A 23,450-nucleotide genomic window follows, 5' to 3' on the forward strand; every position below is an offset into this window, starting at 1 on the left:
ATCCATTTTGTATTTTGACTCTAAAAGGATATTTTTGCTGCCGTCTTCATTCTTAATCACATTCTATATAGTTTAAGATTCTAAAGAGCTAATTTCTGGACAGGTAATAGGTTATTGTATTTACAGGCAAGATATTATTACCTTCAAGCATGCTTCTTATTTCTTTGTCATGAGTTACTTCTTTTGCTGTCTGTCCATTCCCATTCACAACAGCAGCATCCGCATTATGTTCTAATAGAAGCATTACCAATTCCTAAAAAAGTAAAGAAATTATTCTTTGCTATTACTAAGACTTAAGATCTCACTATTATGGTACTTCTGGTTCTGAGGTTTAAGGACAAAGCAATATAGAAAGTATTACTGAACACATTTATCATATGTACAAATAACCACACAGGTGGTATAACTGATTTTATTATAATGATTGCCTAACTCAACTAAAATCATGAAAGAAACAGAAATTGAAGGAATTAGAATAGGCAAAGAAGAAACAAACGATCACTTTTTGCAGATGATATAATGATATACTTAGAGAATCCTAGACAATCAACTAAAAAACTACTTGAAATAATCAACTTAGGCAAAGTTACATGATATAAAACAAACCCACATAAATCATCAGCATTTCTATACATTACTAACAAAGCCCAAAAGCAAGTGATAGAAAGAGAAATTCTATTTAAAGTAATCATAGACAATATAAAATATTTGGAAGTCTACCTGCCAAGGCAAACCCACGAATTATATGAATACAATTACAAAACACTTTTCTCCCAGTCAGATCTAAATAATTAAAAAAAATCAGTTGCTCATGGGTAGCCCTAGCTAATTTAATAAAAATTACAATTCTACCTAAATCCATTTACTTATTCAATGCCATGCCAATCAAACTACCAAAAATTATTTTATAGAGCTAGAAAAAATGATAACAAAATTCATCTGGAAGAACAAAAGGTCCAGAATATCAAGGGAATTAATGAAAAGAAAGGCAAGGGAAGGTGGTATGGCTACCCATACCAGACCCAAAACTGTACTATAAAGCAGCAATCATCAAAACTACTCAGTATTGGCTAAGAAACAGAGTTGATAAATCAGTGGAATAGGTTAGATACAGAAGACACTAAAGGAAGGGAAAAGGGGATGGGAGGGGAGTGGGGTGACAGAAGGGAGGGCTGACTGAGGAACAGGGCAACCAGAATATACGCCATCTTGGAGTGGGGGGAGGGTAGAAATGGGGAGAAAATTTGTAATTCAAACTCTTGTGAAAATCAATGCTGAAAACTAAATATATTAAATAAAAAAATATTCATAAAAAAGATACAGAAGACACAGGAGTCAATGACTATACTAATCTACTGTTTGATGAACCCAAAGATTCCAGCTTCTGGGATAAGAACTCACTATTTGACAAAAACTGTTGGGAAAACTGGAAAACAGTATGGCCGAAACTAGGCACAGACCAAAATCTTACACAGTATACCAAGATAAGGTCAAAATGGGTATATGATTTAGACATAAATGCTGATACTATAAGCAAAATAGGAGAGCAAGGAATAGTTTACCTATCAAATCTATGGAGAGCAGAAGAATTTGTGACTAAACAAGGGATAGAGAACATTACTAAATGCCAAATGGATAATTTTGATTACATTAAATTGAAAAGGTTTTGCACAAACAAAGCCAATGCAACCAAGATTAGAAAGGAATCAGAAAGCTGGGGAATAATTTTTACAGCCAATATTTCTGATAAAGCCCTCATTCCTTTTTTTTTTTTTGATAAAGACCTCATTTCTGAAATATATAGAGAAGTCAAATTTATAAGAATACAAGTCATTCCCAATTGATGAAACATCAAAGGGTATGAACAGGCAGTTTTCAGATGAAGAAATTAAAGCTATCTATAGTCATATGCAAAAGGCTCTAAATCACAACTGATTAGAAATGCAAATTAATACAACTCTGAGGTACCACATCTCTCCTGTCAGATTGGCTAACATGACAAAAAAGGAAAATGATAAATGTTGGGAGATGTAGGAAAATTGGAACGCTGATGCATTGTTGGTGGAGCTGTGAACTATTCTGGAGAACAATCTGGAATTATGCCCAAAAGGCTATAAAACTGTGCACACCCTTTCAACCCAACAATACCACTTTTAGGTCTATATCCCAAAAGGATCATAAAAATGGGAAAAGAACCCATATGTGCAAAAATATTTATAGCAGCTCTTTTTGTGGTTGGCCAAGAATTGGAAATTGAGGGGATGTCTATCATTTGGGGAACAGTTGAACAAGCTGTGGTATATGACTGTAGTGGAATACTATTATTCCATAAGAAATGGTGAGGAGGCAGATTTCAGAAAAACCTGGAAAGACTTGCATGAACTGATGAGGAATGAAGTGCGAAGAACCAGGAGAACATTGTACACAGTAACAGCAACATTGTGCAATGACCAACTTTGATACACTTAGCTCTTTTCAGCAATGCAATGATCTAAGACAATTCAAAGACTAAAGATGGAAAATGCTATCCACATAAAGAGAAAGAACTATGGAGTCAGAATGCAGATTGCAACATACTATTTTCTCTCCTTTTTTGTTTGTTTTTTCTTTCTCTTGGTTTTTCCCTTTTGTTCTGATTCTTCTTTACACCATGACCAATGTGAAAATATGGCTAATGTGATTTATCTGTATAACCTATATCAGATTATATGCTGTTTTAGGAAGGGGAAAAAATTTAGAACTCAAAATCTTGTGGAAGTGAATGTTGAAAACTAAAAATAAATAAATATTTTTTTTTAAAAAATCAAAAAAGAGAAGAAAACAAAATTACTCATATCAAAAATGAAAAAGGTGAATTCATTACCTATGAAGAGAAAATTAAAGCATTAGGAGCTAATTTGCGGAATTACATGCCAAATAAATCTAATAATTTAAATAAAATGGATGAATATTTACAAAAATATAAATTGCCCAGATTAATAGAAGAGGAAATAGAATAAAACTCTGTCTTGGGAAAAGAAATTGAACAAACCATCAATGAGCTACCTATGAAAAGATCCCCACACTAGACAGACTCACAAAAGTGAATTCTACCAAACATTTAAAGAATAATTAGTTTCAACACTATATATTTGGAAAAATAGGCAAAGAAGGAGCCCTTCCAAATTCCTTTTATGACACAAATATAGTGGTGATACCTGAACCAGGAAGAGCAAAAACAGAGAAAGAAAACTACAGACCAATTTCCTTAATGAATATTGACACAAAAGTTTTAAATAAAATATAAGTAAGGAGATTATAGCAATATATCACAAAGATCATACACTATGACCAGGTGAGATTATACTAGGAATTCAGAGCTGGTTCAATATTACGAAAACTATCAGCATAGTTGACCATATTAATAATAAAACCAACAAAAGTCATATATTTATCTCACATGCAGAATAAGCTTTGGACAAAATACAACACTCATTTGTATTAAAAACAATAGAAAGCATAGGAATAAATGAAGCTTTCCTTAAAATAAGTAATTTCTATCTAAAACCACCAGCAGGGATTATCTGTAATAGCGATAAGCTAGAAGCTTTCCCAATTAGATCAGGGGTGAAGCAGGGGTGCCCATTATTGCCACTATTATTCACTATTATATGAGAGAAGAAAAAGAAATTGAAGGAATTAGAATAGGCAATAAGGAAACAAAACTATTACTCTTTGCAAATGATATGATTGTATACTTAGAGAATCCTAGGGAAAAAAACTGAAAAACTAGTTGAAGTAATTAGTAACTTTAACAAAATTGCAGGATGTATAATAAACCCACATAAGTCATCAACATTTCTATATATTACCAACAAAGTCCAACAGCAAGAGACAGAAAAAGAAATTTCATTTAAAATAACTGTAGCCAATAAAAAAATACTTGGGATTCTACCTCCTGAGACAAACCCAGGTACTATATGAACACAATTACAAAACACTTTTCACACAAATAAAGTCAAATCTGAACTGAGGAAAATATTAATTGCTCATGAATAGGCCAAGCCAATATAATAAAAATGACAATTATACCTAAATTAATTTATTTATTCAGTGCTATATCAAACTATCAAAAATATTTTATAGAGCTAGAAAAAATAATAACAAAATTCATCTGGAAGAACAATATGTCAAGAATATCAAGGGAATTAATAAATGGAAGCCTATGGTACTGTCGCTCTGAACCATACTATTACTCTGAACAAGCTGAGCTTTCTGACTTCCTACATCCAACAGCAGTCTACTGCTGCTTGAGACCCAAACCTAGGTCAGAAACTTGCAGAGAGGCAACAATTAGACTTTGCCCTGGATCAGACTCATCAGACCCCTTTGAGAACCCTGAAAGTTTGTAGGTCCTCAACCTGAGTTGTCTCTGAGAGCCTGGAATAACACAATATTCAATAGTCCAAGAAAGCAAGAGGACTAGCCCAGATATTCCTTCATAATTACATGGAGTTCAGGCCTAACATATAGTCCAAAGTCAGGACAACTGTGAAAGACCCTGAGAAATTTCCAGGGCTGGAACAATGAGCAAACAAACAATGAATCCCACCATCATTAGCTTTTATGGAAACAGGGATGCTCAAGACAACAAACGGAAGAAGAGAATGAATTCAAAACATCTATAAGCAAAGTTTCTAAGAAAAACGCAGCCTGGGTGTAAATTCAATTAGAATCCCTGGAAGACATAAAGCAAGAATCTAAAAATATTTTAATGCTTTTTACAAACGAAATGAGTGCTAAAGGAAAAAATGGAAAATAAATGAGAGTTATGGAAGAAAGAACTAGCAGTGAAACTAATAGCTTGGCACAGGAGGCACAAAACTTTTACTTCCTAGAAATCCAGCTAGACCAAATTGAAGCCAATGACACCAAGGGAAAACAAGAAATATTAAAAATCAAAAGACTAAAAACATAGAGTCTTTCATAGCAAAACAACTGATTTAGAAAACAGATCAAGGAGAAGATATTTAAGAATCATTGCACTATGTAAAAGACACGGCCAAAAATGATCCTAGACATCCCATTTACAGAAACCTTAAAAGAAAACTGCCCAGACCTCTTAGAACCAGAGGACAAAGTAGAAACAGAAAAAACCACCAGTCACCTCCTGAAGACCCCAAATGAAAACTCCTAGGAATATTATAGCCAAAATTCAGAGCTCCCAGGTCAAAGGAAAAATACTACAAGCAGCCAGAAGGAAAGAATTCAAGTACCAAATATATCAGGATCACACAAATTTATCAGCCATATAGCCACCACTATAAAGGAAAAGAAAGTTTAGAAAATATTAAACAGTAAAATTTTAAGGGGAAAAATGAACCTTTAATGAAATAGATGACTTTCAAGCATTTCTGATGAAGAGACCAAAGCTACATAGAAACTTTGAAGTTCAAATACAGAAGCTAAGAGATATATAAAAATGTACATATGAACAAGCAACCAGACAGGACTAAGCAAGTAAAACCTTTTTACATTCTTATATGTAGAAATAATACCATGTATCCCCTCAAAAGTCTATCATCATCAGGAGTAATAGGTACATTCTAATTAGACAAGGCGTGGAAGTGGTTCTGTTATGTCTTAATTATCTTAAGAGAAGGATGGAAAGAGAGGAAGAGGAATACACAGGGTGAGGGAACAAAAGGAAAGGAAAGTTATAAAAAATTATCTCTAATGAGGGAATACAAGTAGGCACCTATCAAAACAAGATGGAGGAGATGATAGTGAACAACTGACACTTGAGCCTCCCTCTCATTTCAACTGGCCAAAAAGAGAATACACACAGATTCACACAGCTGAGTACAGAATTTATTTCACTCAATAAAAAGGGAGAGGGAACTAAAAAGAGGGCAGATTGAGGGAGAGATTAGTCCTAAGCAAAACAAACCCTAAGGATGTACAAAATTTTTATAGCTCTTTTTGAGATGACAAAGAATGGGAGTCTGAAGGTATACCCATCAACTGAGGAATGGTCAAACAAGTTATGGCATACCAATATGACAGAATACTGTTGGGCTGAAAGAAATAATAAAAGGGATGCTGTCAGAAGGAGGTTTATATGAATGAATATAAAGTGAACAGAACCAGGGAAACAATTTATACAGTGACAATAATACAGTAAACACAAACAACTTTCAAAGAATTAGGGACTTTGATCATTGTAATTATCAACCACAGTTGATAACTGCTGATGTAATTATCAACCATGACTCCAGAGGATAAACTGAAACATGCTACCTACCTCCTGAAAGTGATATGAAGAATTCTTCAGGAGAGAAAAGTAAAGAACAGGAAAGGTAGCAGGAGCTAAGTGAATAGCAGAACCACGCAGACAATTCCCAGATCTATATATCCAACCATCCTCTCCTGTATTCATCCTGAATCACCCGAGCTCAGGTCCACCTAGATGTCCCACAAGCATCTCAAATGCAACATGTAAGAAATGTAACTCATTTTCTCTCAACCTGCCTCTCCTAACTTTCCATTTCTATAGAAAGCATCAGTATTCATCTAACATCCCAGGTTTACAACCCTGGAGTCATCCTTACTTCTTCATTCTCCATGCCTTGTCCATAACACATTTCACATCCATGACCCCTCTACTCACAACCACCACTCAGGTCTTCCTGACTCCCTCCCCTCTTTCTCCACAAAGCCACCAAACTTATATGCCTAAAGCACAAATCAGATCATGTCACTCTCCTCCTTAAGTGGTTTCTTAAAAAGCATCAGTGTCTCATTATTGCATTTAAGATAAAATCTAAACTTCCTTATTGGACACATAAACACCTTCCAGTCTTTCTCTCTAAGCCATGGTTCCAGGAAGATTTCCTATTTCTTTCCCTCATGCACCATACTCTACATTGCTATCAAATGAGCCTCCCTGTTATTCCCTAAGTATAACATTTCATCTCTAGTCTCTGCACCTTTGTATAGGCTGGTACTCAAGGCTGAAATGCTCTCCCTTCCTTACCTAAGACTCTTAGAATCCCCAGCTCCCTTCAAGGCCCAGTCAATTGTCACATACTACAATAAATCTTTCCTGATACTTCCAGTCCTTAGTGGTTTTCATAGCTTCAAAATCACTTTGTATTTCTATTATGTAGTTCATGCTTGCAGAATTAAATTGAACTTGGAATTTAAAGAATGATCTGTATGATAAAACATTCCTGTGTTTTACACTCACCAGTCACAGAAGAACAATCCATATAAATTATCTGGAGACTATACTAGGCCTCAAAGCATCCCTGAATATTGTCATAAGGCCTCTAAAAAGGGTAGAATATTCTCATCAAAAAGGAATTCTTAATGCCAACTTTATAAATAAATGTTTTGCTAGCCCAAAACACTGAAAAATATAGGCAGCACTTGAAGTAAAATGAATAAAATCAGCATTGTCTGTTCTCAACTTAACATACAGTTACATTAACTTGCTTGCTCAAGGCAAGTATTTAAAATACTACTTAATATCCCCCCATCCAGTATCTCAAACAAGATCTATAAGCTTTTAAAACAGGAAAGACATAATACATATAAAGCTTCGTATCTTAGAAAGTTTAAATCAAACAGAATCCTGGAAGCTTTTCATCTATTTCTATTTCCTGCAACATGTTCACAGATCTATAAGTACATTCAGAGATGAGAAATTGCTGAGAGTTTGGCATGGATTCGCTGTCATGGTGTTAGCACTATTTTAGTTTATCTAAAGGGGAAAGAACTAAACAATTAACAATTCCTAGCATTCTACCAGAAGACTGAGGGTCCATGGTACTATAATTGAAAACAGCAGGTGGGGACTTTTTGATTGAATCAGTCAATCAGACTGACAGGTGTAAACTTTCTTTGAATTAATCTGTCAGCCAAAGGTTTAAGAGAAGAGCAAACATAGGAAGCATACTGGGATTGGTTAACTAGGTGTCACACCATAAGGGACTTAGATTTAAAAAAAGCTAGTTAAGAATAGGGCAACCTTGGAAAAGTAATTTAGGTACAGTGGGGTGGTATACTGGATAGAATGCCTGGCCTGGAGTCAAGAAGACTCCTCTTCTGAGTTCAAATCTGGCCTTCAAATCACTTACTAGATGGGTGACCCTGGACAAGTTATGTAACCCTGCTTGCCTTAGTTTCCTCATCTGTAAAATTAATGGAGAAAGAAATGGCAAACCACTCCAGTGCTCTGGCCAAGAAGCCCCTAATGGGGTCATGAAGAGTCAGATATGACTGAAAAACTGAATAAAAAATTGTAGTGATAGGCCAATCCAGTGGTAGTGAGGAGATTTAATCAAGCCCTTCATATGAAATTGTTAGGGTTATATTAAATTATTAAGGTTTTGTGTCACCCTTCTCCATCTGACCCACCATTCCCCCTCTACTGACCAGAGGAAGACAAAATTGTGAACTTCAAAAGTTTGGAAAATGAGACTTCTATCTGTGACAATAAAAATACCCTCAGGTAGCACTGGCTGATGTCAGTAACTGTATTAAAAGCTGAGATGGCCTGAGGAAAGGCAGCTTCAAATCTCTACGAGGAACCTGGAAGACAGTTACAACATACCTCAGGAGAACTTCATGAGGATCCCACAAAGAGGAATAAAGGACTTCAGCAAGGAGGAGCTGCAATTTACCCTTATATCACATGTGCTCTCTAATAAGCAGAGGCCCATTTCTCCCTACACTCTACATATGCTTGTGGGAGACAGATCCTCCCCCCCGTTTGGGGATATCTTTGGTACCAACTGTTGTACTCAATAAATATCCATTTCTAAAAGCTAATTAAGTTTGGCTGGCTAATTGATATCAATCGATAATAAATGGAAATCACACTGGTAGTGGCTCATTAATGATTATGAGAAAACCAATCTCAACCTTCAAGATTACCTCTAGGACCTTGCCTAAGGGCAGAAGTACCTAGCTACCCAACCTACCTGTGAGAGTAGGGGCTGAAAAAGGGAACTCAAAGCCTGTCTTAACACTACCACTTTCCCAAGTTAACAAAGACTTGGGCTCAAAACCACAGTACACATTTTGAACACTCTACCACTTCAGCTATATATAAAATGAAAATGGTTCAGAGACTCTAACAAAGGGAGGAACGTAACAGAAAAGAGAAAACAAAAGATAAAGTTACTTAAAACTATGCAATCATATAAGGATTGTTACATGCCATATAGTTCTTTTCCATCTCTTCCTATGACACTATCTGTGTCATGTCAGACAAGTCTTGTAATCTTACTGGCCCTCAGTTTCCTCATCTGTAAAATGAGTGATCTACTATGCTCTTTACTAAGGTAGAATGATAGAAAATGAGCTTCAGGTGGCAAGAAATATTTTCTTTAGATGAAGACAACATACACAAGTTTTCAATTTTGATGTGCTTCATTTGGCATTTGATCTAGAGATGAACCTGTGCTAATATAGTAGAAAACAACTATAACCGTGTTGTACAAAGGAAAGAGTACTGGCTTTGGAATCAGAGGATCTGGGTTCTAATCCTGCCTTTGTCACTACCTGTGTGACCTTGGGCAAGTCACTGCAGGGCCTCAGTTTCCTCATCTATAAAATACGAAAGAGACCATATAACCTCTAAGGTTCCTTCTAGCTTTATATCTGTCATTCTTTGGCAAGTTGTATACCAAACCCGAACAATTTTAGGCAGTCCTGAACACAGATTGTACCTATTATGTGTGGACCAGCCTATCTAAATATAGATAAGGAAAAGGAGGAACTATATACAAAGACCACTGGAATTTAAAGGGAACTCATAATTTAAAGAAATATACAAATAAATGAAGCAATGTAATATTGGGAATAATGTGTGTGATGAGGAAAGCTAAGACCAACAAAAAGCATTTTAAAGGAATAATATAGCATTGGAAAAGACAGAGATCACATCAGAGATAGTACTGCTGAGGGTGAGTGGAAGGATGAAAACACTTATTTTGCTTCTGTTTTCTCTGCCAAAGAGAACAATCTTTGGCCTGGAAAAAACAGTACAAAAAGAACAAAAAGTCAATACCCAAGATAAGTAAAGAGATAGTTAAATAGTACCTAATTGCCCCTGATGAGATAGAAGTCACATGGCCCAAATGTGAACTACATATTTGCATACTAAAATAAATTACAAAGCTTTTGACAAAATACAACACCCCTTCCTATTAAAAACACAAGAGGGCATAGGAATAAATGGAGCCTTCTTTAAAATAAGTAGCATCTACCTAAAACCAACAGCAAGCATTATATGTAATGGGTATAAGCTAAAGGCATTTCCAATAAGATCAGGGATGAAATAAGGATGTCTCTTATCACCACTGTTATTCAATATAGTACGAGAAATGTTAGCTTTAGCAATAAGAGAAGAAAAAGAAATTGAAGGAATTAGAATACGCAAAGAAGAAACTAAGTTATATCATTCTTTGTAGATGATATACTTAAAGAATCCTAGAGAATCAAGTAAAAAACTACTTGAAATAATAAACAACTTTAGCAAAATTGCAGATATAAAATAAACCCACATAAATAATCTGCATTTCTATATATTACTAAGAAAGCCCAATAACAAGAGATAGAAAGAGAAATTCCATTTAAAGTTACTGTAGACATTATAAAATATTTGGGAGTCTACCTGCCAAAACAAACCCAGGAACTATATGAACACAATTACAAAACACTTTTCACACAAAAAAAGTCAGATCTAAATAACTGGAAAAAACATCAGTTGCTCATGAGTTAAGCCGAGCTAATGTAATAAAAACGACAATTCTGCCTAAAGTAATTTACTTATTCAGTGCCATACCAATCAAACCACCAAAAAATTATTTTATAGAGCTAGAAAAAATAATGTCAAAATTCACCTGGAAAAACAAAAAGTCCCAATTATCAAGGGAATTAGTGAAAAGAAATGCTAGGGAAGGTGGCCCAGATCTTAAATTGTAAACAGCAATCATCAAAACTACTTGCCACTGGCTATGAAATAGAGGGATAGATAAGGTTAGATACAGAAGACATAGTAGTCAATGATCATAGCAATCTGCTGTTTGATAAACCCAAAGACTCCAGCTGACACTGTATACCAAAATAAAGTCCAAATGGGAACACAATTTAGCTACAAAGGCAGATACTATAAGTAAATTAGAGGAGCAATGAATATTATCTGTCAGATTTATGGAGAATGGAGGAATTTATGACCAAACAAGAGATAGAGAACATAATGAAATGCAAAATGGATAATTTTGATTACATTAAATTGAAAAGTTTTTGCACAAACAAAGCCAATGCAACCAAGATTAGGAGGGAAGCAGAAAGCTGGGAAAGAATTTTTACAACTAGTGTCTGATAAAGACCTCATTTCTAAAATATATAGAGAACTGAGTCAAATTTACATGAATACAAGTCATTCCCCAATTGATGAATGGTCAAAGGATATGAACAGGAAGGTTTTGGTGGAAGAAATTAAAGCAATCTATAGTCATACGAAAAAATGCTCTAAATCACTAATTGATTAGAGAGATGTAAATCAAAACAACTCTGAGGTACCACATCACACCTACCAGATTGGCTAACATGACAAAACAGGAAAATGATAAATGTTAGAGAAGATGTGGGAAAGTTGGAACACTAATTCATTGTTGATGGAGCTGTAAGCTGATCCAACCATTCTAGAGAGCAATTTGGAACAATGCCCAAAGGGCTATAAAAATGTGCATACCCTTTGACCCAGCAATACCAGTTCTAAGGCTGTATCCCAAAGAGATCATAAAAATGGAAAAAGGACTCACATGTACAAAAATATTTACAGCAGCTCTTAAATTGTGGGGATACCCATCAATTGGAGAATGGCTGAACAAGTTGTAGAATATGAATGTGACAGAATACTATTGTGCTATCAGAAATGATGAGCAGGCAGACTTTGGGAAAACCTGGAAAGACCTATATGAACTGATGCTGAGTGAAGTAAGCAGAACCAGGAGAACATTGTACATAATACCAGCCACAGTGTGCGATGACTGACTTTGATAGACTTAGCCCATCTCAGCAATGCAAGGATCTAAAACAACAAAGGACTCATGATGGCAAATGCCATCCACATCCAGAGAAAGAACTATGGAGTCTGAATGCAGAGTGAAGCTATTTCCTTTTTTTTGTTGTTGTTGTTTTTCTTTCTCATGGTTTCTCCCATTTGTTATAATTCTTTTATATAACATGACTAATGTGAAAATATGTTTAATAGGAATGTATATGTAGAGCCTATATCAGATTGCAGGCTATCTTGGGGAGAGAGGGGGGAGGGAGGAGGAGAAAATTTAAAACTTGTGGAAGTAAATGTTGAAAACTAAAAATAAATAAATTAACTAATAAAAAAGAAAAAAAGGAAAATGAGATAATATTTGTAAAGTACTTTGTAAACCTTAAAGTTTTACAGAAATGTTAACTACTATTTAGGTCTGGCTAGAAAGGTTAGTTCTTTCTGCGTAGAGTCATTTGAAATCTCAAAAAAAAAAAAAGAAATTACAGGTGTGATTACAGAGCCACTGTCAATGATCTCTGAAAGACTTTGGGGTATGATAATAATAATAGCATTTATGTAGCACTTTAAGGTTTGCAAAGCACTTTACATATATGAGCTCCTTTTGTCTTCACAATCACCCTGGGAAGTAGGTGCTATTATGGGGTACACAGTGGTTAAGTGATGCAGCTAGTAAACGTGCAAGGGAGGATGTAAAGGTCCTCCTGATTTCAAGTCTGACACTCCTTATGCTAGGTCACATAGGATTTAAGAATGTAAAATGTGGGGCAGCTAGGTGGTGCAGTGAGTAGAGCACCAGCCTTGGAGTCGGGAGGACCTGAGTTCAAATCTGGCCTCATACACTTGACACATTTACTAGCTGTGTGACCTTGGGCAAGTCACTTAACCCCAATTGCCCTGCCTTCCCCACTCCAAAAAAAAAATAAAAAACAAAAACAGAAAAGTATGTAAAATGTTCAAATTTCCTAAAAGTGGAACAGATTATTAAAGAAATGGATCATGTGGAGTGAACAGGTCTTTATCAGGTCATGTCAACTAAGCTTATTTCCTCTTTTGACAGATTTACTAGACTAAGAAATCGAAAGAATGCAACAGATATAGCTACTTACATTCTAGCAAAGGACTTTTAACAAAGAATCTGATGTAAATCCATCAGTGCAGGAAAACTCCTAGGTGAAGAAACCCTCTACCAATATAGGCTTGCACCATCTCTGGAACTTAGGATAAGTTACTTCTAGGTAAAGTGACTTTCCCATAGTCACACAGTATGTATCAAGGGTAATATTTAAAACCAGGTCTTTCTGCCACCAAAGTTAACTCTCTATCCACTATGCTACACTACTTCTAACCTATAAATATTTCACAGATAATTAGTATAAGTATTTCACAGATATTTATAGAAAACACAGAGACATGTGGATTAAATGATACTACAACTAGGTGGATTCTAAACTAGCTAAATGTCCAGACTCAAAATATAGTTATAGATGGTTCCGTGTTACCTCAGAAGATTTCTAGTGAAATGCTTCAGAGATCTGTGCTGAGCCCTACATTTTTAAGAATGACTTATATAAAGGCATAAATGGCATACTTATCAAATTTTCAAGTGACAAAGTTGAAAGGGATAGCAAACATGCTGGATTATAGAGTCAAGATAGAAAAAAATCTGGAAGTTAGATGTTAAGGCTGAATCTAATAAGATGAAATTTAACAGAGATAAGTGAAAAGTCTTACTCTTGGGTTCAAAAGATCAACTTCATAAGTACAAGATGGGAAAGGCATAGCTAGAAAACATCTGGATTTTTAAGGAGATCGCAAGTTCAATATAGATTAACAGTATGATCTGGAAGCTGAAAAGATTACTGGAATCTTAAGCAGCATTAAGAGGATAATACTCAATTCAACCCCAATGGTCTACTCAGTGAGGTCTTCCTTACTTTCTCCAGACATTGTTAGGGTACTAGTAATGCAACTAGGCTACGTATCTCTCATCTTCCACTCTCACCACATGATCAGCCTATCTTCTCTTCCTATCATACATTTCCCTAATGACATCCTTCATGACATCTTTGAAATTCTTCATTAGTTATAGGTTGAAGTCTGCTCATGTATAGAACTGAAACATTTCACTTAAATTTTATATTTGATGTTTGATCCAGAGCTCAGCACAGTACCTGGTACATAGTGATTAATACACTCTTACTGATTGATGTTAATGCAACTGTCTGTATCCCCTGGGCACTTTTGTTGGCTAAAGTGTCACCCTGTCTTTGAATGTAATTAAATTCAGTTGGATTGGGGAAAAAAAGCACAATATTGAGGATCAGCCAGTTAAGAGTCCCACTGTATTGGGCCCCAGTTAGACCCTACTTAGATATTGTGTACAGTTCTGAACACCACATTTCATGAAGGCCATTGATAAAATGGAGGGCATCATCAATGGGTGACCAAGATGATGAAGGGCCACTACATTACGGCAAATGAGCATCTGGTGAAGGAAGTAGGGAAGGATAACTGGAAAGCAGGAAATTTTAGTGGGGAATGTAGTAACTGTGTTCACCTAATGAAGGTTTGTTCTGTGGAAGAAGGATTAGACTTGATCTGCTTAGCTCCAGAAGGCAGAATTACAAAAAGTAGATAGAAGCTGCAACAAAGCAGATTTCTGCTTAAGAAAAGGATAATCACGACTAGATAACTGACCCTTAGTCCTCTGTGACTTCTTTCCACTTCTACAGTAGTGATTTTGGAATGGGAGAATGCTAAGAATCACATGGACCTTAGATTATTTTGCAATCTTTAGGTTAACTGCTGGCATTCTTACTGTGTCCTGGCTGATCTTTATCTAATGACCAATGGATTTGAAATAGTACTAGAGAAAATGAACTATGTCCCTGTTGAAATTTTCATAATAAATGAAATTAGAAGACAAAGAGTTGTAGCTAAATGGAAAAACAGCTCACAGTTTTCTCCTTGGAGAAGTAAATAAATTGGGTTTCATCATGTTAGTTAACCATTTCAACTCTACTGACCCTACACTGTTCTCTGCTATCAAAGACCTTGTCCTATTGCCACTCATTTCCTTTCAAAGCTCAGCCTATAGATTACTTCCATCATCTGCCTTCTCATATGCCACCACACAAAGTTGTAGAAAGACAACATGTATTAAGTGTGGTCTAAGTGCCAGGCACTGTGCAAAGCACAGGGTATAGAAAAAGAAGGAAAAAAAGACAGTCCTTGCACTTAAAGAGCTTGTAATTATGGGGGAAACAACAAACATATACAGGTGAGCTATATACAAAATAAATGGGCAATAACAGAGGGAAGACAATAGAATTAAGAGGTGTTGAGAAAGGATTCCTATACAAGATAGGATTTTAGCTGGGATTCAAAGGAAGCCAAAAAAGACAAAAGACAGAGAAAAGGAGGGAGAACATTATAGAAGGACAGAGAAAATACCAAGAGACAGAGTGTCTTGTTTATGGAACAGCCAAGAGGCCAGTGTCACTGGATCACAAAGTATGTGGTGGGAGTAAGGTATAAGAAGACTAGAAAGGTAAAAAGGAGCTAGGTTTCGCAAGGCTTTGAATGAAACACAGAGGATTTTCTATTTGAATCTAAAGGCAATAGGGAGCCACTGGAATTTAATGAGTAGGAGGGGCGATAAGGGACTGATGCTTTAAGAAAATTACTTTGGTAGATGAATAAAGGATGGATTGGAGTGTGGAGAGCCTTGAAACAGGCAGACCCATCAAGAGGCTATTGCAATATTTCAGATGTGAGGTAAGAAGGGCCTGCACCAGAGTAATGGCAGTGTCAGAGGAGAGAAGGGGGCTTATTCAAGAGATGTTAAAAAGAAGAAATCTTCAGGCCCTGGCAACAGTTTGGATGTTGCGTGTTAAGAGTTAGTGAGGAGCTGAATGTGAGTTCAAGGAAATGGGAGGATGGCATCGTCCTCCACAGTAATATTGAACTTAGAAAGGAGGGAAGATTTAGGGAGAAAGAAATTACTTCAGTTTTGGACATGTTGATTTTAAGATGTTTAGTGGACATCCAGTTTGAGACATCTAAAAAGCAGGTGGAGATGCCAAGACTGGAGGTCAGCAGAAAGGTTAGGACTGGACTGGTAAATTTAGGAACCATCAGCATAGAAGTGGTAATTAAATCTATGGGGGCTGAGAAGATCTGCAAGTGAAGTAGTACAGAGGGAGAGGAGAAAAGGGCCCAAGACACAGCCATCTTAAACATTTGTGGTTAGAGGGAATAAGCTAGATGAGGATTCAGCAAAGGAGACTGAGAAGGAGCAGTTAGATGGGTAGGAAGAGAACCAAGAGAGCATAACGTCTTAAACACCTGAAGAAAAGAGACTATCAGGAGAAGAGTGTAATCATCATATCAAAAGTTGTAAAGAAATCTAGGAAAATGAGGACTGAGAAAATGCCATTGGGAGGCGGAGCCAAGATGGCAAAGAAAAGGCAGCAACTCGCCTCAGCTCTCCCCAAAGCAGCAAACAATTCCTGGTGTGGCAGAACCCACAAAAGGATGGAGTGAAATAATTTTTTCCAGCCAAAGACAACCCAAAACATTTGCAAGAAAGGTCTGTTGCACCAGGGTTACAGTGGAGCATAGTCCAGTTCAGGCCACACTAGCACAGACTAGGCCCCAGCAAACCAGGTGTAGGCCTTGGGAGTCAATGAATCAGCAGCAACAGCGACTGTTTCCAGAACGCTTCACCCACAGACAGTAAGGGGGTAGAAGAACTGATAAGAAGAATATTACAGGAGTCTCTGCTAACATGGGGGCAAGACTCTGTTACTCTGCCCATACTCACAGGTTGCAGTCCTAGGTGGCAGTCCCAGGGTGAGGAGGAGCAATAGCACACGAGAGCTCACTATCACAGAGAGGCAGGGACCCTCATCACAGTCCAGGAGAGTGTAAATGCACCTCTCCTTAGATCACACCACCTTGGAAGAACTGAAAACCTACAGGTCTCTAGAAGTATCTCTGAAAAAGCTGCATAAAACCCCTGAAGCTTGGGACAGTGCACCCTCCACCCTGGAATCAGAGCCTCACTTTAACAAAGAGTCAAAAGGCAAAAAACAGACTGGAAAAATGAGCAAACAGTAAAAAAATTCTGACCATAGAAAGTTGCTGTGGTAACAAAGGAAGATCAAAACACACACTAAGAGGAAGATGATAAAGTCAAAGCTCCAACATCAAAAGCCTCCAAGAAAAATATGAATTGGTCTCAGGCCATGGAAGAGCCCAAAAAGGATTTGGAAAAGCAAGTAAGAGAAGCAGAGGAAAACTTGGGAAAAGAAATGAGAGTGACACATGAAAACCATGATAAAAGAGTCAACAATTTGGTAAATACTGGAGAAACTAACACCTTAAAAAACAGACTAAGCCAAATAATAAAAGAGGTACAAAAAGCCAATGAAGAGAAGAATGCCTTGAAAAGCAGAACTGGCCAAATGGAAGAAGAGGCTCAAAAATTTACTAAAAAAAAATCTCCATAAAAAGTACAGCTGGCCAAATGGAAAAGGAGGTACAAAAGCTCGCTGAAGAAAATAATTCCTTAAAAATTAGAATTGAGCAAATGGAAGCTAATGACTTTATGAGAAACCAAGAGACAATAAAACAAAACGAAAAGAATGAAAAAATAGAAAACAATGTGAAATATTTCCTTGGAAAAACAGATCCAGGAGAGATAATTTAAAAATTATTGGACTACCTGAAAGTCACGATCAAAAAAAAAGAGAGCTTAGACACCATCTTTCAAGAAATTATGGAGGAAAACTGCCCTGAATTCTAGAAGCAGAGGGTAAAACAGAAATTGAAAGAATCTACCGATCACCTCCTGAAAGAGATCACAAAATGAAAACTCCCAGGAATATTAAAGCCAAATTCCAGAGTTCCCAGGTCAAGAAGGGAATATTACAAGCAGCCAGAAAGAAATAATTCAAGTATCATAGAGTCATGGACAGGAAGCGGGGTGTGATGGAAGGGAGGGCAAGCTGGGGGAGCCAGCGGTCAGAGAAAAGGCCATTAGATATGTCAACTAAGAGATCATCGGCAAATTTGGATAAAGCATTTTCAGTGGAATGAAGTCTCATAAGTGTGTTAACTGGAATATTACAAATTGAATTTATCCAACCTCAACTTGGCCCTAATTCTAGTAAAACAATCTTTTTATTCCTCCCTAAAAGATAACCTAATCTCATATTTCAAATGGAATATTACTGTTGCTATAAGAAATGATGAATGTAGTGAATACAGAGAAGTAAAGATCTATATGAAGTGACACAGAGTGAAGCAAGCAAAGCCAAGAAAACAACGTACACAATGACAACAATGTAAATGGAAAGAGCTACACACAAAAAAAATTATACAGCTCAAACACAGCTTGAATGAAGAGATATGAAAGGACACATCAACCCACTCCTCGTGGAGATGGGAGGCCACAGGTGTTGCACACTGCACATACTTTTACTTTAACAATGCGCTGATTGACTATACTGACTTTTCCTCTTTTTTTTCCTTAAAAAAAAAAAATACTTGTTATATGGGTTGGAGCCACATCTTCGACCCAATCAAAATCCTAGTAGGTGTTATCTACAGACCCCCAGGTCACTCCCCTTCCTTCTCAATGAGTTTAGTACTTAGCTGAGAATTTTTCTCTCCCCACCCCACCCCTGACTCTTGATCTTATGGTAGGGGACTTCAACATACCTATCTGACTTTCCCTCGAACACTGTTCAGTGCATTAACTTACTTCCCATGATCTATTTGTTAGTCACACAAAGTTGCTCTTCACCTTGATATCCCAACACCTCCAAATACACTACCTTCTTGTTCAAGAATTCAGAAATTCCCTTATCTGACCCTAATCTATTGGCTTTTCACCTCTCCCTCTGCCTTCCCTTATCAAACCCTATTTATTTTTTCATTCACACTATGACCCCCAACCCTTCAACCCCTCAGTTCTCTCCCAGGCCAAAACCCTCGCATTAGGAACTGCCTCCTCTCTTCCCCATCTTGATCCCTTGGTGAAACAATTTAACTTTACACTGTCCTCTTGAGTTCTTAGCTCCCTTATCTTATTGTTAATTGTGCTCTGCCAATCCTTAGCCTTGGATCACTCCTGCCATCTGCTGCCTTGTCTCCTATATACATATATATATATATATATATATATATATATATGTGTGTGTGTGTGTGTGTGTGTGTGTGTATACACACACACACACACACACACACACACACACATATGCTTCTGAATGAAGGTGGACAAAATCATTGGACCATGCTAATTCAGTCCACCAAAAGTTATGTTACAAAGTGTAAAATAGTGCTTATGATAGCTTGCAGACCAGAGAAGAGGCCAAGAGAGCGGTGACAGCACCTCTCCCTAGATCATACCACCTTAGAAGAACTGAAAGCTTATAGAATCCCATGTTGCTCGGAAAACAGCAACATGAAAAACCTGAAACTTAGGTGATTGCCTCCTCCATCCCAGAAGCAGAGCTCAACTTTAAGTCAAGAAACAGACTGGAAAAATGATCAAAGAACAACAAAAAGAACTTGACTATAGTAAGCTACTGTGACAGGGAAGATGAAGACACAAACTCAGAAGAAGATAATGGAGTCATAGCAGCTACATGCAAAGCCTCAAAGAAAAATGTGAATTGGTTACAAGCACAAAAAAACAATCCTGGAAGAGCTCAAAAAGGCTTTTAAAAATCAAGTAAGAGAGACAAAGGAAAAATTGTGAAAAGAAATGAGAGTGATGTAAGAAAATTGTGAAAAGAGAATCAACAGCTTAGTAGAGGAGACACAAAAAATACTGAAGAAAATAACACCTTAAAGACAGAATTAACTAAATAATAAAAGAGGCAAAAAAAATTGAATAGAAGAATACCTCATGAAGCAGAATTGACCAAATGGAAAAAGAGGTGCAAAAATTCACTGAAGAAAAGAACTCCTTAAAAAGTATTACTGACCAAGTGAAAAAGGAAGTATAAAAAAGTTCACTGAAGAAAATAACTCCCCCAAAATTAGAATTGGTCAAGTGGGAGCTGATGACTACATGAGACACCAAGAAACAATAAAACAAAAGCAAAGAATGAAAAAATAGAAGAAAATGTCAGATATCTCATTGGAAAAACAACTGACCTGGAAAACAGGTCAAGAAGAAATAATCTTAGAATTGTTAGACTACCTGAAAGCCATGATTTTAAAAAAAGAGCCTAGACAAATTATATATATATATCCTGAAATCCTAGAACCAGAAGGTGAAATAGAAATTGAAAGACTCCATCGATCTAAAAGAGATCCCGAAATGAAAACTCCCAGGAATATTACTGCCAAATTCCAGACCTCCCAGGCTAAGGAGAAAATAGAGCAAGCAGAAAGAAAGAAAGAACTCAAATATCATGGAGCCACAGTCAGGATAACACAAGACTCAATAGCCTCCACACCAAGGAACCACAGGGCTTGGAATGTGACACTCCAGAGTGCTGAGTTGCTAGGATTACAACCAACAATAACCTACCCAGCCAAACTGAGTATAATCCTTCAGGGGGAAAATGGACATTTAATTAAAGAGGACTTTCAAGCATTCCTGATGAAAAGGCCAGAGCTGAATACAAAACCTGACCCTCACATATAAGACTCAAGAGAAGCATAAAAAAGTAAAGAGGAAAGAGAAATCACAAGGGATTCAATAAGGTTAAACTGCATATGTTCTTACGTGGGAAGATGATAGTTGTAACTCCAAAGAACTTTCTCATTATTAGGCAGTTAGAAGGAGTATGCATAGACAAAGGGCATGGGTATGAGTTGACTATGATGGGATGACTGAAAAAAAATGAAATTAAAGGATGAGAAAGAGGGATACACTGGGAGAAGGGGAAAAGGAGAAGTAGAATGGAGTATATTATCTCACATAAAAGAGGTGTGAGAGGAAGATCTTTTACAGTAAAGCGGAACTTGGAGGGGGGGCAGTGAAGAGCCATCCTTAAATCTTACTGTTATTGGAACTGGCTCAAAGAGAGAACAACATACACACTTAGTTGAGTATAGAAATCTATCTTGCCCTAGAAACAAGTAGGAGGAGAAAGCAGTAAGACAAGGTGGGGGCTTATGGAAGGGAGGGCAGATTGGTGAGAAGCAATGGCAAAAAAATAAATAAATAAAATAAAACAAAATTTATGTTACACAACCTTAACTGGGCCTTGACTGCTGCTAAGCAACCCTACTATACCTCCCTCATCAACTCATTATTCCATTCTCCACAGCAGCTTTTCCAGACCTTTTCTTCCCTCCTCAAAACTCCATAGTTCTCCTCCCCTTACTCTTTCAGCTGAGAACCTTGCCTCACATTTTACAGGAAAAATTGAGGCCATTCTGTGAATTCCCACTTCTTCCTTCCTCATCTCATATCACTCAAATGTTTTCTGCTACTAGCTCCTCCTTCACCTCTGTCTCACATAAATTATCCTTTTCCTTATCAAAACAAACCCTCTACCCACACAAACAATCCCATTCTACCTTGTCTCTTCCAACAGATCTGTCATCCTCACACTCTCAATTATCTTCCATCTCTCCCTGTCCGCTGGCTCTTTCCCTATTGCCTAAAAACATGCCCATGTCTCTCCCATTCTGAAAAAGCTCTCCCTTGATCCACCCATCCCCACTAACTGGTGTCCTCTCCCTCTAGGTCTTCTCTGCCCTTTGTGGCAAAACCCCTCGAGAAGGCTGTCTTCAATGGGCAGCTCTACTTCCTCTCCTCTCACTCTTCTTAACCCCTACAATGTGGCTTTCCTTCCTTCTCTCTCATCATTCCACTGAAACTGCTCTCTCCAAAGTTACCAGTGACCTTCTAATTGCCAGATCCAAAGGCCTTTCCTCAACCTCTCTGCACTCACAGACACTGCTTATCAGCCTCTTCACTCTCTCCTGATTGACTACTCCCTCTCCCTCCCCACTGCTGGATCCAGGCCACCACTCTAGCCAGACGCGTCTGACAGGATCCTATCCTGGCCTATCCTCTCCCTCTACACTGCTTCACTTGGCGGTTCATCAGCTCCCATTGATTTATCGCCTCCATGCGGACGATTCTTAAATTCACCAGTTCAGACCTAATCTTGCTTTTCACACACAATACACTCCATCTCTAGGCTCTGCACAGTTTCTCCGGCTGTCCCTGTTCCTAGAATGTTATCCCTCCTCATCTCTGCCTCCCTCAAGTCCCGCCCTCTACAGGCTGCCTTTCTCAGCCCCTCTTAACATTAATGTTGCTGTCATTGTTATCCAGTCAATCTTCAGTCCTGTCGACTCTTCATGATCCCATTAACCTTTTCTTGGCAAAGATACTGAAGTGATTCGCTGTTTCCTTCTCCAGCTCATTTTACAAATGAGGAAACTGAGGCAAACAGCTGTATTCCTTGCCCAGGGTCACACAGCTAATAGAGATCTGAACTCACAAAGATGACTCCAGGCCTAACACTCTTTCTCCTATACCTGGCAGTGTTGATCACTCTCTCCTCCTGGATACCTTCTCTTCTCTGGAATTTTGTGATGATACTCTCTTGGTTCTCCTGCTACCTTTCTTTTTAAAAATAATATATAATGTTTTTCAATCAGCAAAAATCTGCTTTTTTTTGGAGGGGGGAAGGCAGGGCAATTGGAGTTAAGTGACTTGCCCAAGGTCACACAACTAGTAAGTGTGTCGAGTGTCTGCAGCTGGATTTGAACTCAGGTCCTCCTGACTCCAAGGCCGGTGCTCTACTCACTACGCCACCTAGCTGCCCCCCAAAATTTGCTTTCTTAAAGCAAATTTTTGTTTTGGTTTCTCACACAAATTTCCCCTCCCCAAAATGAGAACCAAAGAAAAACAAAACCCCTTTTATAAATATGTGTGGTTAGGCAAAGCAAATTTCCTCATTGGCCATGGGGGGAGGGGAGGGGTCTCATTCTGCCTTCTGAGGGAGGTGAGATCCTGCTACCTTTCCAATCATTCTTCCTCAATCTCCTTTGCTCCCTCATTAACCATATCATGCCCTCTTGTGAATGTTCCCCAAAGTTCTATTCTAAGCCTCTTCTCTTCTAAACATTCTATGTAACCTAACCAGCTCCGATGGGTTTAATGATCTCTATGGAGGTGATTCCAAGGCCTACATAGCCAGACCCAGTCTGTTCCCTGAATTTCAATCCCACATCTCCAACCGCGTACTGAACATTTTAAACATGTTGTCCCAGAGACATCTTAAACTCAACATGTCCAAAGCTGAATTCATCTTTCCTACCAAACCCTCCCTTCTTCTAAACCTCCCTATTTCTACATAAAGTACCACCATTTTCCCACTTTCCCAGGTTTATAACCTTG

At 37.5% G+C, this 23,450-nt stretch overlaps 1 protein-coding gene across 5 annotated transcripts in view; it reads right to left on the bottom strand.

The window, feature by feature from the left end:
• OSBPL1A (oxysterol binding protein like 1A) overlaps positions 1-23,450 on the bottom strand; it is a 338,964-nt gene that overhangs the window by 249,277 nt on the left and 66,237 nt on the right. For all 5 annotated transcript variants that reach the window (XM_036756461.1, XM_036756436.1, XM_036756451.1 and 2 more), the window contains one exon: positions 142-253. In XM_036756461.1, coding sequence (XP_036612356.1) covers positions 142-253 — 112 coding nt within the window. The remainder of the gene's footprint in view (positions 1-141; positions 254-23,450) is intronic.

Source organism: Trichosurus vulpecula, chromosome 1 (assembly GCF_011100635.1).
Source record: "Trichosurus vulpecula isolate mTriVul1 chromosome 1, mTriVul1.pri, whole genome shotgun sequence".
NCBI lineage: Eukaryota > Metazoa > Chordata > Mammalia > Diprotodontia > Phalangeridae > Trichosurus > Trichosurus vulpecula.